General features: G+C 45.1%; 1 protein-coding gene across 2 annotated transcripts in view; it reads right to left on the bottom strand.

The window, feature by feature from the left end:
* LOC101276582 (protoheme IX farnesyltransferase, mitochondrial) overlaps positions 1 to 23,946 on the bottom strand; it is a 135,110-nt gene that overhangs the window by 46,700 nt on the left and 64,464 nt on the right. For both annotated transcript variants that reach the window (XM_049702239.1, XM_004267210.3), the window contains exon 5: positions 12,612 to 12,682. In XM_049702239.1, the coding sequence (XP_049558196.1) occupies positions 12,612 to 12,682 (71 nt within the window). The remainder of the gene's footprint in view (positions 1 to 12,611; positions 12,683 to 23,946) is intronic.

Raw genomic sequence — 23,946 nt, 5'->3', positions numbered from 1 at the left:
TTGAGGGCGGGACCACCTATGGAATTCCTCCATTACCCCCAGGCCCCGGGGAGGAACACCTAGGCCTGCCTAGGTGGGAGACACATACTTTTCCTTTTTCCTGGTTGAGCCAGATGGTTTAATTCTGACCCCCTCCCTTTTTAATTTATAGGAATCTATTAAAAAAAAGCAGCTTTGTTCACTTACATAAACTTAGGGTCAGTGAATTGTTAGGAGTCTTTGAAAAGCTTTGATAAAACACAATTTATAAAAAATGAAGCTAGGAAATAAAACTATCCATCCCTACAGCTCTGGAGACTCCTGGGAGCTGCATGCACGTGCAGCTACTTGGACATGAGGGTGCAGATGAGGGAGGTTGCATCTCCTGCACCGCCTGGGACCGGAGCCTTTGGTCCACAGGTCCAAACAGTGTTTGCAAACATGGACATCTGTAGGGACCAGGCTGGCAATGTGAAGCGTAAAGTGGGCGGACTTAAGAAAAAACAGGAGGCGTGATGACTGTGGGAACTGTTAGTCAGGTTGCGCTGGCAGATTCCACGTGGGAGCGAGCCAAAGAAGCCTAGAAATCTGTGGGTTTATGTGCAAAGTTTCTATTTTTAAACGCTGGCAACTGCAGAAAAGCAGTGCACCAAACAAAAACGTGCCTCCTCGGGATCTGGTCTGGTGGCTGCTGTTCTGCAGTCTGTGGTCTAGGTGGAAGGTCTCTGCTGTCGAGTGCGTGCAGCTCCTCTGCCCCAGGACGACCCCACACCCTGCCCCCAGCGACAGTTCTCTTATCTTTGGTGTGGCCATTTCTTACTCATCCTCCAAATTCAGCCTTGACATCAAAACACGTCCTCCAAGAACATCTTCCCTCACCCCTCTCTCCTCCCTGTTGGCCCCCCATGGGTGGTCCACGTGCCCTCTGCTGTCACAGCACTTCTTGGTCTCATGCTAACCTCCTCTGCTGCCTTGTCTACCCATCCCCGACGTACACTTTTTCAGTGCGACTCTGTACCATTCATCTTTACATGCCCTGTACCTAAGGCTGGGGCCCAAAATGTTGGCTGAAACAAACCTTTACAAACCAGGCAAAAGAGAGAACACAATCTTAAGACTACTGCTCCCGTAACAGCAGTCAATGGGAGTAGCATTTGATGGTGTCGAGTCTTTTCACATCATCATCTTATTTGAAAAGGGAGGAAATAAAGTGATAGGACATTAGACCAAATGACTCCAGGTTATTAGTAAAAGGTCCTATGACTTATTTCCCACGTGACTGCAAGGTACTGGCTATGTCGCTACGATACGATAGTTACTCTGTATATTCATGTTTCTTACAATATCTAAGTATTGTCTGGTTATACAAAGGGGCCTGGGGGCTGAAGGATTCCTCCATCCCCATGACTGCTGTCAACAAATGCTCACAACTCACAATGCTTTCATAAATGCTTTCTTTTTTTTTTCTTATGACAATGAGAGAAAAGCATGTTAACTTTCAGAAAACTCCCGTGTTCCTCTCATAGAGCCACTGTGATGACTTGTCACAATGACGTGCACACAGGCCTTTTGCTGGTTCTTCCTAGTATGTTTCATACGTTGAATGATTTCATTTTAAGGATAAAGTTCTGTCTGTTAGCACCACTATTATTAAGTTGAGACCAAATCTGTTCTTCCTGCCACTCCAAATGACTGGTTAACACTAAAAAAAAAGAAATTTCTACACTTATAAAATGTTTATGTTCTTATTACATTCGCATTATATACACAACGAAAGACTAATCGTAACCACCCAGAAGCTCTGTAGAGCTTCACCAGGGCCGGCTACGTGTCTACTAGAGCAGCGTGACGGGGGTGGGGGTGGGGGAATGAATAACACTCCCAGGTCCCCTGCAGCCTGCAAGATGTTTACGTTTGCTTAACTGCTTACTGGTAAAACCTTCAGTAAATGTGAAAAATGTCTCCTGTAAATCCCTATAATACTTCAGCTAAACCCCGTTCTTTAAGTTAATAATGCCAACTAAACAATCCATTAATTTCACTCCGAAAACTCAATCTTCATCATTCATTTCAAAACCAGGTATGGGCTGCCCGAATTCCAAGTGCTCTGATTTATCCTCTCTGAATCACCTTCCACTCTGCTCTTATCGCTGTCTCTCCGGCTCACAGCCCACACCTCAAGCTTACCAGTTATGGAGCACTCTCATCGGAGCCATTAAGTTGGGAAAACTAACGCTGACATGTAGTCTTTCCCTGTCAACATGACCGAGCTGGAAAATGGATAATTCAAAGGAGACGGAATCAAAATAAAAAAGAAGGCCCAGCTCACGCCTGACTTCTTCAGGAAGCTTTCACTGCCCAGCTGGTCCTTATCCGAATCTCCCCTTTCTGACCTCCCGGAGACCTTCTTGTTTGTACCAATTCATTTATTTCCGTCAACACATGTTTATAGGCTGCCCCGTCTTGTCTGCTAAGCATTTTATGCATTTGGCTAATTTTTCCACCCAGATTATAAGCCTTTTGAGCATGATAACAATAAAACTGACAGTGCTGCTTCCATTCTAGGTAATCTATAAATTTTTGATGAATTAAATAAGGGAAGTATGTAACTCTAAAATATAGACAAGATACATTTGGCCTTGACATTCTTAAAAAAGATTAATTTTAATTAGGGTAGACCATGAAAAAAGGTTATTACTTAAAAAAATATATAAGCTATGTTAGAAATTTAAGTCTGAAGGACTTCAACTCAGAGAAAGATGTATCCCTCTGTCCTCTTTGAAAACAAACAGGAGAGTGAACAGAAAACAGAAAGCTCCAACTCTGACAGAACCAGGAAACCCTCCTAGAGAAGAGCGCCAGATACAGGAGGACAGTGAGAGCACACACAGGTCTGTGCACTGAGGCAAACAGTGAACGTCTAACCTCAGAAGGTCTTCCGGAGGCTCTGCCTACAGGTCACAGAAGGGATCTGACGCCAAGTGGGTGCTCTGGGGGTGGGGAGGTGGGCCCCAGTTAGAAGGTGACCAAGTAGAATGAGGCCGAGGGTGGCTCAAGCTGTTGGAAAGCAGCCCTGGAGGCGTGGCCTTGTACTCTGTGCCCTGAATCCGCGCCCCCACCCCGCTTAACTGCCCCCACAAGCCTTGCCCTTGGCCCAGGGCGCTGGACCAGAACTCGGGCCAGCAAGTCTTCTCACACTGGGCCTGGGAACTGGGACAGAGGACTTGGCTGGAAGACCTGGGGGCCAAGGCTGAGGGTTCCATGTCTATGATGAGTCAGTTTAAGTGGAATTGGGACCTGAAGACCCAACAGGCAGAGAGGAATGAGGTGGGAGCGCAGAGAGCAGCAGGCTCGACACGGGGGTGGGAGGGGTGAGGGGTGCCATGCGTTCCGGAAGTCTGGCTGTAAAAAGAGAAGGAAAACCAGATGGAGGGGCTGATTTAACACTCATCTCTGTGGCAGAAGGACCACTTGTCCAAATATTAAGTCAGAAGGAAAGGCCCTGACGGGGCAGAGGGCCTGGGAGGCCCAGGGAGCCTCTAGGCCAGGCACCCACGCTCTGCAAGCTGCCCTCTAGGGCTGGAGCTTGGGGCCCAGAAGGCAGAAACGGGGCCCCAGCCGCCCATAACAAGTGTTAGATGCTGACAGCGAAAACCTGTGCAAAAGCACCTGGTCTCATCCTCCTCGGAAGAAACGAGGGCTGTCTCAGGAGGAACTACTGAGGACATTCACTTTAACCACTCATCATCTGCCCTCCCCTCGGCCACCCGAGAACTACGAACCGTTTTATCCAATTAGGACCAATGTTGCAAGTAAATACAGAGCTTCATCACACACAGGGCGTTCAAGGACACTGGATACGCGTGTGACATGTAAGTGGCAGGAAGGAAGGAAGTTACTGGTGAGAATACAAAAGAGCAGAAAAGCGGGGGGCCCAGAGGTCTCAAATTCCTTCTTGGTTTTGCCTCGCTCAACCTCGAGTCATCCAGGCTCCCAGAGCCGTGGTCCCCTGGGCGGTGCTGCGGCTGTGCCGACAGCCTCAGGGGCACAGATGCAGGGGTGTGGCCCACAGTTAACAGAGGTCAAGTCTGCAGGGAAGAGCCAGTCCTGGAGGTAAGACAGCGCCATCTGACCCCTGCAGCCCCTCTCCAGACATTCTCAGAGGCAGACGCTGAGCTCTTTACCAAATGCACCGAGACTCCGCGACCAGCGGTGTGCGTAAGGCATGCACCTAAGTGACGTGGGGACAACATACTCAAGTTCACCAAGTGGCCCCAAGCCATTAAAGACTCTGATAAGTAATTCCACCATAAAGGCCCCGGAGCTGGAGTAGAAAGCAGAAAGCCATGGGGTCAAGTGTTTCCACAGGAAACAGAAGTTGCAAAGGATGTCTCCAGCAACCACCGGCAATTACTGTGAGCCGCAGTGCCCGCTAGACGAGACCACCGGAGTAACTCATAACTGGGTCCCTGAAAGAGTTAAGATGAATTCAAACATGCCATCTAAATATAAAAATGCCTTTTCTTTCCACTAGTGAAAAAGACATAAGAAGCAGTCCCAAATGGTTGACACTTCTTTTTTTCAACTGTAAAAATTTTAGACACACAGAATTGGTATTTTACGTAGGTAACCAACAGATAATTAAAAGTGCTGTCCTCTGTATCCTCCTTGGGAAAATGAAGTAAATAATAATGCAATTTCATAGATTTTTATGGTCATCAAATGGCATTTTAGCTGTAAAGATTTTTTTCCTTTGATCCTCAAAAAAACTAGAGAAAATTTCTATGGCCTAAGATGTAAGGGGTGTATTTTTACTGTAATTGACTTTCAAAAATAGCCAATTATCTTACTATGCCTTGTTTATTTTATTTTTTTTAATATTTATTTTTGGCTGCATTGGGTCTTTGTTGCTGCGTGCGGACTTTCTTTAGTTGCAGCGAGCGGGGCCTACTCTTCATTGCGGTGCGCGGGCTTCTCATTGCAGTGGCTTCTCTTGCTGCGGAGCACGGGCTCTAAGCACCTGGGTTTCAGTGGTTGTGGCACGTGGGCTCAGTAGTTGTGGCTCGCAGGCTTAGTTGCTCCGCGGCATGTGGGATCTTCCCGGACCAGGGCTCGAACCCGTGTCCCCTGCACTGGCAGGCGGATTCTTACACTGCACCACCAGGGAAGTCCTGCCTTGTTTATTAAATATGTATTCAGTGTCACCTTCTCCAATATCTGAAGCAACAGAGACAAACTGCAGCTCAGCAAGAAGAAAGGCAACAGCATGAAGCCTGGCGAGCGACACCTTGGGAGGACTGGGTGCATTTCCCTTTCTTGAGACACAACTGAGCTGCAGTTCATTCAGCCTGTGTCGGTCAGCCCTAAGGTGGAAATATATTCTACTCAAAATCATCCTTCATGACCCGCCGAAGTCAACCATAAAGTACATGCAAGCTTATATATGTACAAATCTGGAAAATAATGACTAAGTCCACTGAAGTTTGAGAAGCGCTGAGTTAAATTAAAAGAGAGAAGAAAAGAAAAGTCTATATTTAGGTGGCTGGGTGCTCAGAGCATCTGCCTTTGAGACGACTCTCGGCAGAGGGGAGGTGGAGAACTCTACAGGGTTCTGCTTCCCTGTAGGGCGTATGCCCTTCTGTCTTAACGTCGACTGAAAAGGCATGGATTTCTGCTGTGGTCGTGAGGCTGTGAGGCCACACCTTCTCTGGGGGTTGTGTCCTAATGCCTGCTTTGCTTCTCTACCTTATAATGAATCTGTGGTACTGGCACAGAGGGCTGCAGAATTTAAGAAAAGTGAGAGGTTGAGAGCAGACGGGTTACAGCTCAGGGAAGGGGTGTTAAGATGTCAGACTTCTTTGCCTGGCCTGGTCTCACTGGGGGTGGGTCTGCGGGGCAGCTCAAGCTGTCACCCCAGAAGTGCAACTCCTAGAGTTGGTTTTTGTCTATTGACCTTGTATCTCGTGCACTTCCTAAATTCACTTAACTAGTTCTAGCAGCTTTTTTGTCAATTCCTCTGAATTTTCCAGGTAAACAATCGTATTTGTCTGTTTCATTTCTTCCTTCCCAACAGGGATGACCTCTGTTTCCTCCTGCCTTGCGGACCAGTGAGTCAGGAGCTCCAGAACAACGTGGACAGCGCTCCACTTCCTCCAGGAGGCCCTCACAGCTCAGCCGGCAGGCACATTTGCCTCGCCCTCCTCCCCAGCTTTCCTTCCTTACTATTCTCCTCCAGGAACCCTTCACACTAAGCCCAGCCCGGTCACCTGTCTTCATCCTGAAACACGTATTTGCACTCCTGCTCTGCTCCTCTGCTGGCCACGCCCACCCTGCCTGGCTTGCTTCTCCACCTACCAAAGTCAAGTTGTCCTCCAAGGTCCGCAAGTTCCCTCTAACCTTCGGCCTCACTTTCTCTCATTAATTCTCCACTCCCGTCCTTCTCGTCACCTGATGTCACATGTCATTCACTCCTCGGTGTCTGTACTTCCCTCGCCTGGAGGTCACTTCCACTTCTCTAACGTCTATCTGTCCGTCCACCCACCTACCCATCCCTCATTCAGCACCAAGAGATCTGCCACTGCCACACGTGATGGCGAGCAAGAATGCTCCATGACATCCGGGGTTTTTGTCTGTTCTGTTGTCTACTGTGTCACAGCATTAAAAATCATGCCTGGTGCATATTAGGCCCTCAGGATATTCGTGTTATATAAATAATCCTATGCAGTGGACATAAACAGATGGAAGACTCAGTCTTCGTCTTGGAAGAGCTCACAACATGGTAGTGGAAGACGCCCAAGGACAGGTGTGTAGTGTGCCGAGTGGTGCAGTGGCAGACACAAGCACAAAGAACAAGACAGCCACCAAGACCAAAGCCCAGCTCCCCGTTACTGGAGTGTGGACAGAGCGATCCGTCCGGGGGCAGCCCCGCTTGGCTGAAGACCTACCCGGGCATGGAAGGGCAAGGCTAGCACAGCTGGCAGGGCTCAGAGAAAGCAGGGCATTTTGGTGGAAAACGCAGCAATTCCACTTAGTGACAATACAACATAAAAGCGTGAATAAAAAGGAGAACAGAGGGATGAGGCTGGAAGGACTAGAAAGGACCAGACTCTGAAAGGCCTTGTATAACATAGTAAAGAATTTAAAACACATTTTTTCCCCAAATATGTTTGGAAGACCCCAAAAAGTTTTAAGCCAGACACGAGTGTGATGCTTATCTGCCAGCTGAGTGGAAGATGGATGGAGAGGGGGTGAGTGAGAAAGCAGAGATGGCGGCTGGGGCACTGCTGTAATCACCCCACAAAACGGAGGATGGTCAAAGGGCAGACGCCAGGGCGATCCAGGTGGTGGAAAAGACACAATATGTTGAATAGTCAGATGAAGGGGATAAGAGAAAAGAGAAAGTCTAGAATGAGTTCCAGGTGCCTGACTTTAGAATGTAAATTAACAAGCATAGAAGGAAAAAAGACAGACTTGGGAGAGAAAATGATGAGCTTACGGAATGTGAGATGCCTCAGGGCACCCAGAAGAGAATTTCAAAGGGTCCAGGCTCAGAAGAGGAGTCTGGGCTGTGGGCACAGCAGTGTGGAGGGCAGCACCTCAGGGGAGAAGTGAGATGGGAAGAGGACCAGTGACAGGGCCCAGACGGGGGAGGGAGGGGCAGAAAGGAGAGCCGGAGGCCCCATGCCTACTCACCCTTTGGTCCTCAGCGCCAAGACCCCACTCCCTGATGGTCGCCCTGACCTCCTCGGTCTGGGTCAGGTTCTCTGCGCTCCCACCTCCCCTGGGCACCCCCCAGCACAGGTTCTACCGCTACCCCTCCAGTGTCTGGCGTGGGGTCTGTCTGGTTGGCAGGTGTATTCAAAAATTACATTTGTTGAGTGAGCTGTACCTTGGACAGCACTTAGGGTCCTCATGCTTGTGTGCCCCGCTCTCTCCAATGGGATTCCACGAATGGAGCCCATGTCATTTGCCTCTTCGTCACTCTAGCAACCAGCACATCCTCTAAGGGACGACATCCTCCATAAATGCGTCCTGATAATGACAGGATGAACGAAGCATTCACTAACCTGCCACTGGCTGGACCAACTTAACCGTGAAAATGGAAGCATGCACTTTCATCTTCTGAGTTCCCTTATCTGCCAAGTGTTTTGCTTCCTTTTCCCCATCCCTTGAAACGAATCTGAATTTCTTTTTTATGTTATTGCCTGGTAAGTATGAAAATATTTGTATTTCAAAGCAGATTTGGAAAAAGATGAAAGTTCTGCAAACAACTCTACGTTCCTCTGGAGTGTCAAACCCACTCCCCAACAATGCACTTCAGTTTACATGGTTTTATCGATCTTACGTTGTCCCCCCAACAACGCTATGAGATGAACAAGGTAGGAGATACGATCTCACCCTGCACGTGAGGAAGTGGTGGTGTGGGAAGAGCCATTCACTGACTTGCCCAGGCTCAGTGAGTGAGATAACGTTTTTCCTAGACTGCAATGACCACACGAAGAAGATCTGAAGACTGAGATGTTTTCTATTACATACAGTTTTTAAAGATTGCTAATTCACTTTTTCTGATTAAGTTAAAATTGGATTATACCAAATCTACCTTTTTTCTGAAAAACTGAATGAGTCTTTAAATTCTATAGTGCTTTACAATTTTCAAAAGTTTCACACAGATGTTTTCATTATTTCCTAACGCTATGGGATTATACGACCTTCTTGATAAGAACGTCAGCTCCTCTGACGTCTACCTTCACTCTTGCCTTTGAGTCTGCAGATTCAACCTCCTCAGTGGGTTTCCTCACCAGCAAGGTGAGTTCTCGGGAATGTTCTTTGTCTGAGAATGAAAGGGAGCTCTAAGCCCAAGTCCCCCCCGCACAGCGATGACCAGAGCCATGACAGTCTGGCCAGGAATGTCCAAACAAGTCAGCTGACCTTATTTATCTTTTCCAATTTATAAGACATAAAGATATTGAGAGTCACTGAATAAAAAGCTATTTAAAGGGGTCGGTATGACAATGCCTACCTGCAAACTGATTTAGGTACATCGTACTTTCCATTTATGCTCTTTCTTCTCTTCGAGGCAAAATAAACAATTGGAATTTGTGTGAAACAGCCTTAAAAGTAAGGGAATTCTGTGAACATCACAACTGTCACCGTCACTCCCTTCATGTAGGTGGCATTTGGTCAACACTCAAGCTGGACACTGTTGACAGGAAGAGGGGACACCTCCCACAATTCTGCTGGGACAACGGGTATAAAGCAGGCCCGTCCTGGGTAAGCTGGGAGGACGGGCCCCTTGACTTCAGCCCACACGATGGTCACACTTGTGGCAGAGTGCTGTCCCCGAGCATCTCTGGTCATGGCCCTCACCTGGGACGCACTCACGCAGGCAGCTCCTCTCTTCTTTCTTTTCACCATGTCGGTTTAACCCTGGGTCAGGCTGAAGGGCCAGTGAGTCCATTCCCCTCCCCGCTCATGTCGAGGCCACGCATGCACTCGCCGTGGGTCCCAATGGGAGCTGGTGCTTGGTGTCCTGTCTCTGGCTTGTACCCAGCGATGCCTTTGAAATCCATGATTTGCCGCCGCTACAGAAGTCACTGAGGCCGCTCCTCTAATATCATCCAAGTGCCCCTTCTTTCTTACTTTTTAAGAACTAAGAGGCAGAAGATTGGTCTCCCTGGAGTGGTGTTTTCTTCTCATGGACAGAGAGACTTTTACAGAGAGTTATGTGCAGCTGTTAGGAACTCAGGGTGTGGAGTCAAGTGGCCGAGGCCAAATTTATTCATCGTACTTGGATCCCCAGTTTTCTCACGTGAATACTGGGAGGAATTTAAAAGCATCTACCTGGGCTTCCCTGGTGGCACAGTGGTTGGGGGTCCGCCTGCCGATGCAGGGGACGCGGGTTCGTGCCCCGGTCCGGGAAGATCCCACATGCCGCGGAGCGGCTGGGCCCGTGAGCCATGGCCGCTGAGCCTGCGCGTCCGGAGCCTGTGCTCCGCAACGGGAGAGGCCACAACAGTGAGAGGCCCGTGTACCACACACAAAAAAAAGCATCTACCTCACAGTGCTATAGTGAGACTTAAATATAAATAACGCATATAATGCTTTTCATTATGATGTAAGTGTGGTTTCACCAGGAAATGTAGAATGACATTTACAGTTCAACCTTATTAACTATGTGAATTTGATATGCTTTTCTTGTGATCTTACCATTTATCCCCATTCTATTTTCTGTAACCCCAACTTTCTTTACATATTTCTCTACTTTACTAATAGTCTTATGAAGCCTCTAACCCTTTCTGGAATAAAGAATAAAATAAGTAAGCAAGAAGGCACTATTTCCTCTGCCAGCTCCAAACCCTCCCTGTCGTGTTTTTCTAGAAAGGAAGCCACCTAGGAGCGCAGAGAAGGCAGCCAGGCACATGCAAACTGCACCGATGGTGCACACAAGCGAAGAGCTCCTTCAGGGAGCTCCCCCAGGTCCTTGAGAGCTCTCAGAATGACCAGTGCAGGCATGTCCTTCTTTCCTTCAGGATTGCTATATTACTTTAACTCCCTAGAATAGAATTTAGTTCACTTAAACAAAAATTTTCAAAAAAATCTGCAATCACTTGAAAAAGATAATGAAAATAAACGTCTACAGTATGTCTGTCAAATGGATACAACCAAGCTATGGACAAAGGCTGTCATCAGCAAAAGACCTTTAAGGATTTCTTCCCCAGATTCACTTCACCGCTGCCCGTCAACAATGACAGGGATCACACTTTACCTGCCAAACTGTGACTAAGTCTACAAGGTTGTGCAGATTCATACAGGCCCAGATCAAATGGGACAGTAAACACCAAAAGAGAATTTCAGAGCAAACTGGCTAGGCTTTGGACTTAAGGCCCAATAGCCGTTATGAATGGGAGAGCCACCAAAGCTGAGAGATAAATGTCAATGGTCGTCTACAAGACTTTCTACTATACCCCTATGGCCACTCATTTATAAAATATCTGTGTAGAAGAAAATGATTTACTGAATTATAGTAAACACTAAATGGCAAGATATTAAGTCTTCAGTTTTAAAACTATGATTCTCAATGCAAGATTTTGCCACAGACTCATAACAGCTCCTTGTACCTATTTAATAAAATACACCCTAGCTAGAAAAATAAGTCTGAGTCTAGATTTTTCAGGCCTATAATTTGCCCTCTAGAAGAGCAATTACGGTTTATTATCATAAATGAGATTCTGCCTCGGTCATCTTGCAAACAAAAGATAAGTTCCAAGTCTATCAAGACTAATAATCTCGTACTGTAGCCTCTTCCTTTAACGCCAGGGCACTGCCAACACCAGCCACCAATGCCGTGATGCTCCTCCCTCCTGGATGTACTGAGACTGTGCTTTCCTGGGCGCGAGGAAATGAGCACGCTGGGCGAAGTAAGACGGGCTACTAGAAGAATGACGGCCTTTATCTGATGACCATGCCACGCCTAATGGCTGTTTGCTGGGCTTATCTCGTTTCCCTTGGTCCTAAAGGAGTATGAGTTCACTGAGGAAGAAAGCCTGGACAGAAATTCCAAACAAGTAGGAAGGCACCCGTGATTTCAGCGGTGGCAGGAGCATCGTTTAGCTTTTGAGATGGGTTACGGGGCTTACATGTGCCTCTAAAATGACTTTACTCAAAGCAAAGTGCTTCTGACACTTTCTAAACATAAAGACAGCAGACAGCTGCATCAGATCTCACAAAGGGAAATAAAGGATCAGTCAGGTATGAGGTTTCTGTTCTTAGGTGTTTTCATCTGGATCTACTGCCCTTTTCAATATTTAGATTCATTTAAGAACTGGATGGCTGAAAGCAGCAAATACTAAAAATTACGTTTACACAGACATCTGACTGCATCTGAACTTGCTTCCTTTATTGTTTTGCTTGATATGTATGATTATTTGATCCACGGTGTTACGCCAATGAATCTGAAGCTCCGTGAGGGCTCCGCCGGGACAGGTGGACAGGGGTTTCTCTGACTTAGAACAGTCATGCAGTATGAACCACTCGTCCTTTCTATTCTTCTCACCTGTGCTGGCTATTAGACTTTAAAAAATATTTTAAAATGTCGGTTTCGAGGCCTCCAGGAAGTAAAATGTTTAATTATTAACCGTTAGTGGTATTAAAATATTTATATGCCTTTTAGTTCTACTTAGTTGAATCTGGTGGAGAGGAGAGTAAAGGACGCAGCGCTTTACTTGGGGTCTAACGGTGCTCTCAGCTCATCTGAAAACATAAGCATTCAGACACAGCTTGATGCTGAGACCCTGTATGGATCTGTCTGAAATCACCTGTGTTAATGGAATGTTTTTACCTTTAGCCACTACAAGCAAAACAAGCCCACATCTCAAAACCGAGTCTAATAAGGAAAACTATCACATCAGTTATTCCCACAGCAAAACTGCCCATCTCAGATCCATTCTGAGCTCTGAGCCCTGCATTCTGGTTAGAGTTGGAGAGCACTACATATCCCCCTCCCCGTATGTCCCTTTGGGGGTGGGGTGTTCTTTTCACTTTACAACTCAAGGCAAAATACTGGGAAATGATTCAGGATGGACAAGCAAATGAATGTTCTGTAACATGGAGGGGACTGACATTCATGATTTTACCTGATCTGTCCACGAACCAGAGGTCTGTTCTTTGTCCTATTCATGTTTGAATCAAATGGAACCTCAAAAAACTGCAAAAAGATTGAAAACAAAACAAAACATTAAATACAGTGTGAAACAATTATTCTCTTCTGCTTTAATTCTACAGTTTTTTTTCCACAGTAAATTTCATTCTAATTTTGATACTACAAACTCATACTCTTGGTACTCTTTAGAGAAAAATTCTCTGGGAGAGACACATTTTAAACAATATATGCACTGATCATCAGGAACACGCACAGTTCTACTTTTACCCGCTTTGAAAACCACGTGTTAAACACACAGCTGCATTCCTCAAAGCCAATGTTGCAGCTTTAGAGCATTAGTGCCGTCCACAATTTCAGAACTTTCCACACATCCCAGAGCCTGTGAACCAACCAAGAACCAGATGACACAGGAAATGGGCTACTAGAGCCAAGGCCAGGTCTGAAGGGAATAAGATGCCAGACGAAACCGCACACAAGTGAGGAGCTTACACTGAGACTAAGGCCACATGCCCCTCTGCCTGGGACAGCTCTCCTGTACACCCGAGACCAAGGTGTCACACCTGTCACTGTCTTATGAACACAGCAAAGTGCCCGTGGGGATGGAGACTTAGGTGGCTTCTAGGTCTGAGGCTGCAGGGAATATTGAGTGTCTGGAGCCTTAAGAGTTTCCTCAGCAGCAAATGAGAACAGTTGCTCTCACCTACCGACGTTGGGCAGTGTGTGACGACACTGCTGCCATGCAGGCCGAGAGCTGCCGCTTCTCCCCCACACCTGCACCCGCCCACAAGACTCCCAGCCCCTCACAAACCCGACCCTTCCTTCAAGACTAAGGTCCAGTTTAATTGAAGCCTGAACCTCTGACCTGATGTGATCCCCTCCTCCTTTCAATCCCCATGGCACCTGCCTGAACCACTTGGAAATGTGGCTGCACCTGAGGTGAAATCGAAATGCTGCAAATACAACAATCACTTGTCAAGAATTACAGACTTTAAAAGGTGATAAGTCTGTTTCTGATTTCACATGATCGCAGTGTCACTCTAGTTGGTAAATGAAAATACAGACTGTCCATTTTTTGGTTCAATCTTCTTTTTTTAACTTTACTAAGGTCCACTTGATATACAATAAACTGCATGTATTTAAAATATATGATTTGGTTAAGTTTTGACATCTGTACACATCCCTGAAGCTATCACCACATGAAGACACCGCACGCATCCATCTTCCCAAAAGCTCGGTCATGCCCCCTTGCAGTCCCTCTCCCCAACCCTCCTGTCCACACCTCATCCTTAGGCAGACACGGAACTACTCTGTGCCCCTATAGACTATTTGCATTTTCTAGACTTTTACGTAAATGGAATCAAATAATATGCCCTCTCTTTGTCTGGATTTTTTTTCACGTGGCATAATTATTTTGAGATTCATCCTATCACTGAGTGTATCAATAGGTCATTCCTTTTTACTGTTAATATTCCATGACATGGTAATACCACAATCTGTACAGCCATTCACTTGTTGCATATTTGGGTTGTTTCCGGGTTTTACCTATTACGAAAAAGCTGCGATGAATGTCTGTGTATAAGTCGCTGCATGAACACATGCTTTTATTTCTCATAGGTAAACACACTGGAGTGAGTCATCGAGGAGATGCATGTTGAAACTACTCAGGAAACTGTTCCACGAGGTGGATTGCCACGTTACCTTCCTGCCCCCAGAGTATAAGAGGTCCAGTCCCAGAGCCTCCAAGAACTAAGCTTTGGGTCATCTCTTGTGGCAAGGAACTACAGCCGTCCAAGGACAAAGGGCACGCGGACTGGCCAGCAGAACAAGGTAGTTATAAACACCAGCTACAACCCTACGACCAGTTGCAGAAACAAGGAATGTAATAGTTCTGAGTATTTTCTCCTTGTTTTGCTATAAATATGTTTGTATATATAAACCACATTTTTTATTTGTCTCCCATTCTCCTACCACTGAATATATGCTAACAGTATTTACTCTCATGCCTCAGTATTGAAGTTACACAGGATCAGCTGGAAGAGAAGTGAACATTCCCCCAGAGATGAATAAAGGGACTTTGCCTCCTCTTTCAGGGAGTGGATCAGTGAACTGTTGGTTGTAAGGAGAATTTCATCATGTTCAGTGTACACACAACTTTTTGCTATCGCCTTATCTGGAAGTACGACTGAAGGGTGTATCCAAGCGCCAGGCCGACAACGACGAGCTGTGATGGGTCTGTGCTGCGTTGATTTAGCTCACCGGGAACCATGCTGCCCGGAATGCCCTCTCCCCACAGCTGTAGCTTAGGGGCAGCCACGGAAGCACACATGAGACCTGGAAGGTGGGAATGCAGGAGCGGCCATGTTTACACTTGCAAAACTGGTGTGAGGTCTGGCTCTACTGCGGCTCACACGTGGCAGCTGGGATCCGTTGGCTCACCTTGCTGGCCTGGATCGGCACGGGCCCCCCGAGCTTGTCCACGTCTCGTGACCCTTGGCCAAGTCTGTGTGCTGTTCCATGGTCAAGTGCATGCTCTCCTGCAGGTCAACCTGCATCATCAAAGGTGCAGGCTTGGATGCGGCAAGAAACAGACACGTGGTCCAGTCTTTTCTCATGCACTTCTGCTCCTCCTTGCGGATTCCGGGTCACTCCTGCTCTCCTCTGCTTTCCTCAGGCCTGGCACCAGGTACAGGGGCAAGAGGCTTACGGGACTGCATCACATCCATGGTCCCACCAGGCCTAATCCCTTATATCTCTCAAGTGGTTCCGACATCCTGATCAAACCTTAACTGATACAGGCCTCTTCTCTAATACTTTCAACAGGGCCTCTGTTTAAAAGTAGTTACCTGTCCAGTATGACCATCTTATGATCTCAATGACAGGCTTCCTGAGATATGTGAATATCCCATCCTTAATGTTAAAGGGAACTACGCAAATAGGCACTCAATAAATAATTTATTAAATAAACCATCACTGCAAGTAAGTATATTTGTAGACTGAATTACATGTTGAAACGATTTACAATTTATAAGTGTTAAAAATTCTTTGAATGTGTTCAAGTTACACATAATTAAAATGTTCCGTCTGTCACATTCCCTCCCTTCCCCGATATTCAAACACATTCTATAAGTATTTGACTTATTAATTTAATTTCACAGGACTAATGAGGATTCCAATTACAAATCATGTTATTTAAATGCTGGTAAGGTGTTATCCAATATAACACAGAAACTCTTGTATAAATAACTGTCTTGGCAGTTCTCAAGTCTGTGTGCGTGCACACACACACACACTTAGTTCAGGAATTCTAATGAATGGTTTCATCTGGATGAAAAAAGATGTTATATTTTCTCTGTTTCTGGCAAGTCAGCCATCCAAAGATGGGAACTGAGGTCTAGAACACAGCAACTGAACTGCAGGGTGCCAAAACTTGGCAGTAGCTTCTGACTCCCACGAACGCTCAAATTTATCAGGACAAGCGACATCTGGGTAGAAATACCACGCTGACCAAGACTTCTGGTTCATTCCAGCGAGGGCCAGACAATTCCTCCAAGCACATTATGCTGCTTTACGCTGTTTTTCATGCGTTTCCTATAATGCCTTTCAGTGAGGCTCACTGCTTTGGTTTAGCTATTGAAACCACATTCCCAAAACGTAAAGCGGCGGTGATACAGATGAGAAATTTAAACACTTTAGAACATATAGCTGGCTTGATAATCTACTCACATTTTTCCCCTGTGCTTTGCAATTTTTTCATAATGTTATTATCATTTCAGTTGGCTCCAACTACGTCCGAAGCAGAGAAGTAAAACTGCTACAACTTGTGTTGAAAATAAAATACAAATGTTGTCTTACCAACCCTTAGAACACACTGTTCAGCCCGCCTTTTCATATACCCTCGCTGCTTCGAATAACACCCCCAGTGATACGCTTCGGTGAACACACTTGGACAGCCGCTCAACCCAGGCCTGTCCTCTCGGGCCCTTCCTTTAGAAGGCTCTAGTCATTAGGTCTCAAATGGCCATGTCACCCAGTACTTTACCCCACGCCTGGACACAGTGACTGGTTTACTGAGTGGTATCGGATTCAAACAGAGTCTTTCCTGGGGATTTTACAAACCAAAAGCCCAGGAAGGTATGTCCTCCCTTCTCTTGGGTTGCCTGTGGCCACGGAACAGGAGAAAGGGAAGTGGAGGAGAGGCCCAACACCGATTCCTTGGGTCAAGTTACCTCCAAGGCTCCACCTCCGCCCTTTCCAGTAGAAGCCAACACCATATGGGTCCGGGCCTCTTAGTTCCAACGTCCCAATACAGGAAAGGCTGTAAGAACTTCAAACATCAGAGCAGTGCATTGCCCAGGAGTGAATAATACTTGCTTTTCCTTCAGCAAACAACTTCTTTTCTGTCTATGTTCATTTCCAAAAGAAGTTTTTCTCTCAGTCTCTTTCCCTCATAAAAATCCGTCGTTCTTCTGGAATTCTTTTCATTTAAAATTTCCCCTTTAATCCCGGCTCCCCACCCCACCAGCCTCCACTGGTGACACTCCTCCTAGTTTCTTGCCCCCCAGCTATCATATGAGCTGTTATATGAGTCAGGCTCTTGGGGCTGCAAATGGTAGAAACACAACCCAAACAGCTCAAAGCAAAAATGGGGTTTAATTTCTTACTACAGGGCTGTGCCTGCTTTTAGGAATTACTGGGTCCAGTGCCAAATGTGCTGTCATGATTCTGGCTCTTTCCGTCTCTCGCATCTACCCCAAGCACTCCTGCATGCAAGCGCCTTCCAGGAAGCAGGCAAAATGGCACGGGCAGCCCTAGACTCTCAACCTCCTGGTGACCCTAGCAGAAAGCTTATTGCCTGATACCTCCAGAAGAAAAGTCCAGAACCACCATGGCCATGAATCCTCACAGCTAGGTGATGATGCGACTAGCCTGTGACCACGGGGAGGGTGCAGGTGGAGAGATACAGTGATACTGTATCGCCCTCAAATCGTGAGTGTTATTTTCTCGATAGGAAAGGACAATTCTATTACCAGAAGAAAATGGGAAGATGTTAGGCAGACGGATGCAGTGAAATTATTTCTAACTCACTGTAAAGCTAACGGCCCCAAATCATTTCATCTCACGTCATACCTATAAAATAACTTGCCTACGTTACTCCTAGTTTAAGTATCTGAAAGGCATTAATCATTATAAACATAGTAAATAATTTATATTAATCTTTGTCTCATAATCAGTTTGGGGATCAATAGTTCTGTCTATTTAACAGAGTAGTAAATGGATTACTTTTTCCTCCTTGTAATCACATGAAGATATGGGTCACTATTACACCAATGGGTAAATATTTATTAGATTCCTAATATCAGATTTGTGCTTTTCTATTATACCATGCTTTTATATTAGTAGATAATTATTATTACTCCAGAGAGATGCTGCTCAGATATAAAATATACTTATTAGCCCTTCTAACAGATAACAACATACTTACCACACTACTGAATTTTGTAAGCTAAAATGACACAGACACCAAAAGCAGGTCGAAATATAACTTGGCCCTAGTGATGAACTTCCTATTCCTATTTTGATTAATTACACGCTATGCAAAAAGTAGATGTGTTCTAGAGATGTCTGCAAGTCAGGCTCAGGAAATATTGACTTTGATAACGAGGTGCAACTTTTTCTTCCCCTATGCTAAATAATGGGGGCAACGTTCTTCTAAAGACTCAAAGGAAAAACAAACGTGTGAACCCTGTCGGAGTCTGTTTTTCCATCCATCTTCTCAAAGCTGTCAACAAGTGTTTGTCATTCCAGTATGGCTCACAGCCTCCCAGGTCCAAGATAATGTCTCAATCGGTCTCAGACCAAGTTAAAAGGGATGTTAACAAAAATAAATAAATAAAGCACCGGGAGAGGCACCTTATCCAGCAGGGTTCCACATACCATTACTTTCAGCTTACAAATCAGTTAAGATACGCGGTCAGCCATGGCTCTTTGGTTGTTACCAGTGTTCCATAGCCATACCAAGAATAAACAAATTAAGTGAGACTCGCTGTTCCCATTGATTTTTCCCCACGAGGTATTTGAAATAAGGTGTGTGTGTGCTCAACGTGGTGCTGGGGTAATGTTCTCCTCCAAACATGCTACTCAGGCTGTCGCTCATTAAGCTGTATTTTAAGGCTTCGTCCTAAAAGGTCACCCAGCACTTATCAGAGGCCTGAAGTACCATATCCTATAAGTAAAAGAAAACTCAGAAAGTTGCACTGGTTTTGACGAGCTTCAGAAATGGTGTTATAGGTCACCCTTTCTCCTGCCAGAGGGAACTCAATTTGTAACACTGCTTTCTGAAAAGAGATGGAAGGAAAACATAGCAAAATATTTACAAGATCTGGGTAGAGAGATGTGGGGTGAGTATTCTTTTTGTATTTTATAATTGTCTATAAAGACCATGTATGTTCTACTTAGGAAAAAGAAAAAGTAATAAAAATTTTTACCTAAATGATACAAATATAAAATCTGGACAGACCTTCGTTAGGTTAACTAATAAAGAATAACTAAACTTATCTAGTAGAAAGCCAATATCAATGGAGCCTTAGTCAATTAGAATCCTTTTTTTCCCCCAGAAAGAACCACAGGATAAAATGTTGACCCTAAATATTTCTCAAGGACACCCATTTCCCTCCATCCCTGGTGCCACTCCTTTAACTCAGGCGACCATTTTATTTTGCCTAGATTACAGCGACTCCCCACACTTCCTATCTGCATTATTGATTACCCCTATCAATTTCTCACACAGCAGCCAACACGATCTTTTCAGGTACAGACCTGATCATGTTAGTTCCCAGCCTAAAACTCTTCATGGCTACCCACTGCCCAGGGAATAAAGTCCAGGCACTCACGTGGCACAGAAAGCCCTTCACAGAAGCTCTGGCCCCTTTACCTCCCGGGGCCTCATCTTCTCTCGCCCCTGATTGCTCCCCTCTAAGGGTCAGAACCTCCTGTCTGGTCCTCAGGGGCACTCTGCCCTGCCCGCAGGGACCCTTCGTGGTAGCCGTGCCGCATCCATCATTAGCGCAGAGCTGACTCACTGGTCTGCCATACATTCTGCTTCTCGTGTGTGCCTCGGCAGTGGAGCTCTGCCCGAACAACCGCCGACGGGACAAGAGGGTTCACTTCAAGTTCAGAGTCACCAGTGTCAAAGGGGGCTCGTACCACTCCCTGGTGAGCCCCCTGGACCTCTCTAGCCCACTGGCTCTGCTCCCCTTCACGGGAGGGTGGGGGGCGAGTTCAATCTGGTCCGCTCTCAACCGATGGGTGCAGCCTCCTCCTTCCCTCCACCTGGGCTGGCGACCCTGTTCCCTCCCACCTCCTATGAAACCTAGTCCATCAGGCACCCCTTTTCTCCACAGCATGGTGTCTTTTAGCTGGATCTTTCCCACCCCCACCTCAACATGCTTAGTTTTCCCCCAAGCCCACACGTCTCCCCGTGTCATCAGCAGACTTGAGCACCAGGTTAGCATTTGGAAAAGAGAGGACGTGGTCTCTGCTCCTACAGCACATGAAGTTCGGGCCCCTCATCTTAGCCAGCACGGTCAACAGCAGGAGGTGTCCGGGGCGAGGCTAAGAACCCTCCAGAGATCTCGCAACAAGCTCCAAGGGATTTCTATTCTAACACCTGCCAAGGACCATAATTCCATCTTTGCAAAAATCATTTTTAAAACAGGTAATTCTGAAGGCCAGTTTTGAAGAACAATAAGGAAATGCATTAAAGTCCACTAAAGGCGACTAATATGAACAGACTATTTAGATTTCAAATTTTTTTTTCAAACCCAACTTTTTAAAACTTGGGTCTCACAGATTAAAGGAAACTTTACTCAACTAGTGCTACTTCATCCTAATCTAATGGGGACAAAAGACTAGCAAATTAATAAAGTCTTGTGGATCCCTCCACAACTATAAAAAAACAGGCATGCTGACTGAAACCATTAATGGTGATAAACTAGCAATAATATGACAAGTCTGACCTCTGAAACAGTTCCCTAAAACACTACAAAGAGCTTAAATGCCACCATTAAAAAAAAAAAAATAGAACATGAACATTTTAAAAGGCAAGAAATAAGTAAAATCACCTTTATCTGGGATCCATGGCAGAAGAATGAAACGATACTCGAAAAGAAAAGGTTATACCACAAGGTGAGCAGTAAAACTAGCAGATCTACAGAGATTCAGCTGCTGCTCTGATACACATCTGGTCCCATCGGGGCGGGGGTGGGAGCTACAGAAATCATTAAGCCACCGGATATGTTCCAAACAAAGAAACTGTAAAGTTCTTAACTATAAAGCAAAGGAAACACACTTAATCCCTCAGGGGTTGCAGTATGTATTTCAACTGGGTGATCCCCTCCCTCGTGAGGACACGTCGATACACCAAAACCTGGAGTAACACAAAACCTCCCCTGTCCGCATGTGGCCCGGAGCCAGCCTGCGCTGGCACCCCAGCCCCTGTTGGTTTAATCGTCGCGTTACTCTACACACCCAGGAGGGGGCGGCAGAGAGGAGGAGGCTGGGGGAATGGGGGAAAAATGTGTCTCACTCATTCTGCCGATCAGAGAATAAATACCTTAAAAATATAGTTACGCAGGCCTTCTGTAAATGTTCAATAACGTGTTGTAAGATTAACACATTTCTTCTCAGATTACGGTTTATTTTTGAACTTCAGATCCTATACGGCTGCAAAGGGAAATGATTCGTCTTCTGAGGAGACACCAACTACCTACTTACTTACTATGTTATCTTAAGCAAAGTGACTCGAAACCGCTCTTTAATGACCCCATTCCCTTCTGTCTCTGAGATTCTGTGATGGGGGTACAATTATAGTGCATTCTAACTTTAGTAAAATTTTTCTGCTGCCTATTTTCCCCTACAATCCTCAGTCTCTTACTGATCACCTAAAATTATTTTTAAATAACCTTTTGAAAGTCTTCGTGCTGAAAGCAGGTATATTACAAAATGAGCTTCTTTAGGAACTTAAGTGAAAAAGAAAAAGACTGGAATGGTGAATAAAAACAATGACTATTACATCAAAACAATAAATAAATAATAATGGAAATAATACTTGAATCAAAAAATAAAATAGCACATAAAATATATTGGGGCATTTTCAAAGGCTTAAGAAGGGAACACAGGTGTTATATAAGTAGTCATTAAGTGGAATACTTCCGACAGCCTTTTATAATTGTTTCTGTTCCTATATTCCCACTGCTTTCCTTTCAACCTGATTACTGGACATGCCTTGATTCTGTGTCTGATATATTCAGAATATGTATCTGAGCATAGAGTTGGGCCTACAGAGAAGGACCTACAGTTCCTTCACTGAAACACAGGAAACGGCGGAAAATTCTTTTGGTAGGGCAAGACATATGTCATGGGCAAGGGAAGGATACTGGGAAATTTCCCAGAACTGAGAAAAGTTTAAGTATAGAACTTCTTTCCTGAGAAGCCAAACAAAAACCTGTGACATGTTATAAGCATGGTTACCATGTTCTGAGAGTGTAACACGTGCATTGACCACCTTACAGAACGATGCCGAAGTAACACAGTGGTTGATCCACGGAAGAAACGCTTTCCATCCACACACACAATATTTTCAGTCTTCCTGTTAAAAGCAAACCGGGAAGAAATGTTTCCTTTTCTAAGATATGTGGATAAAAATTCCAAATTACTTGGAGTTTCTAGGAGAGAAAAGATATAATAGGGTTCTGACGTTCACTTTGAGTTTTTCAGTGGGAACTTTTTTAAAGTTTTAAATTTAATTAATTAAAAGTGGCATTAAAGAGAACTTAAATATTTCTAACTTTTCTGTCAAATATCAATATAATCCCAGAAAACAGGCAAACATTTAAAAATGCCTATGAATTACAGTAAGTGATATGTGACTGTGAACTTATTAGTATGATCATGCAGCTTAGGTGAATGGCTAAGCTATTTATTTGGTCATCAAATCCCAATACTTAAAGAATTGCAACCGATTACATGTCCATGTAGTTTCTGTCAGCATCACAGTTTTTTGCCTCAGAGGCAATTCTTAGAATATATACGATTTTCTGCGTTTGCACAACTATCCGTGTAAAGTAGCAATCTAGTTTTCTAATAAATATGAGTTAAATGGACAGCATTAATGTCTTAATGAAATACTTCCAAACAGAAAAGGTTCTAATTTTAACGACCACCTTTCTTAACCAGTTTTAATTTTTTTTTTTTAATTTTAATTTTTTTGGCTGCACCTCACGGCTTGCAGGATCTCAGTTCCCCGACCAGGGATCAAACCCGAGCCCCCAGCAGTGGAAGCCCGGTGTCCTAACCACTGGACCGCCAGGGAATTCCCCTCCAGTTTCCTTTTAAATACACTAATGGGAGGGCAGGCTTTCAAAGAGATGCAAGTACTCCCTTTCTTACTGTTGGTGACAGGAGACAGTGAAAGCAGCAGAAGGAAGCCTCTACGCTGAGGATGGGTAAAAAAGCAAATGAGGAGCTGGCACCAGGTTAAACTCTAAACGGTACCCAGAGTCAGATTTTACGGACAAAACATGTAAGAACTTATTTGAGTGCACGTCTAATCAGAGATTTTACTTTAGAAATACCAAGTGGACCACCGTTCTCCTATATTTAAAAAAAGCCTTCCAGGGGCTTCCCCGGTGATGCAGTGGTTGAGAGTCCACCTGCTGATGCAGGGGACACGGGTTCGTGCCCCGGTCTGGGAAGATCCCACATGCCACGGAGCGGCTGGGCCGGTGAGCCATGGCCGCTGAGCCTGAGCGTCCGGAGCCTGTGCTCCTCAACGGGAGAGTCCATGACAGTGAGAGGCCCGCGTACGGCAAAAAAAAAAAAAAAGCCTTCCAGATCATGTACTAGTCTTTCTTCTGTGAAGCAGAGAAACCCTGAATTTATGTGCCAGGAAAACAGTAAGTAACTACCACTCCCACAAGCAGCCACAGCAGACAGAAAGGCAAATAGACTTTTATAATTAAATCTGTAATGATGAAAAACAATGTTGTGTAATGAATGTCTTTATAAAAACACAGTCTGCCGAACTACCTAACCATTAAGACATTTATTTCAGTTTATCCGTTGACAGTGACTTTTATTCCATAACGAGACGTGACTAAAATACTTCTCATTCTTTAAAAGACAGTCTTTACAGGTATAATACAAATTAATAAGACAAGTCACACTGGGAAGAGGGGTTTGGGACTTCGTCAACTGATCTTTAACAGATAAAAATTAGCACTATAACTTATAATTAGGCTTAAAAATCCCAG

This window comes from Orcinus orca, chromosome 19, assembly GCF_937001465.1.
Source record: "Orcinus orca chromosome 19, mOrcOrc1.1, whole genome shotgun sequence".
Taxonomy (NCBI): domain Eukaryota; kingdom Metazoa; phylum Chordata; class Mammalia; order Artiodactyla; family Delphinidae; genus Orcinus; species Orcinus orca.
This window is presented reverse-complemented; position numbering and strand designations above follow the sequence as displayed.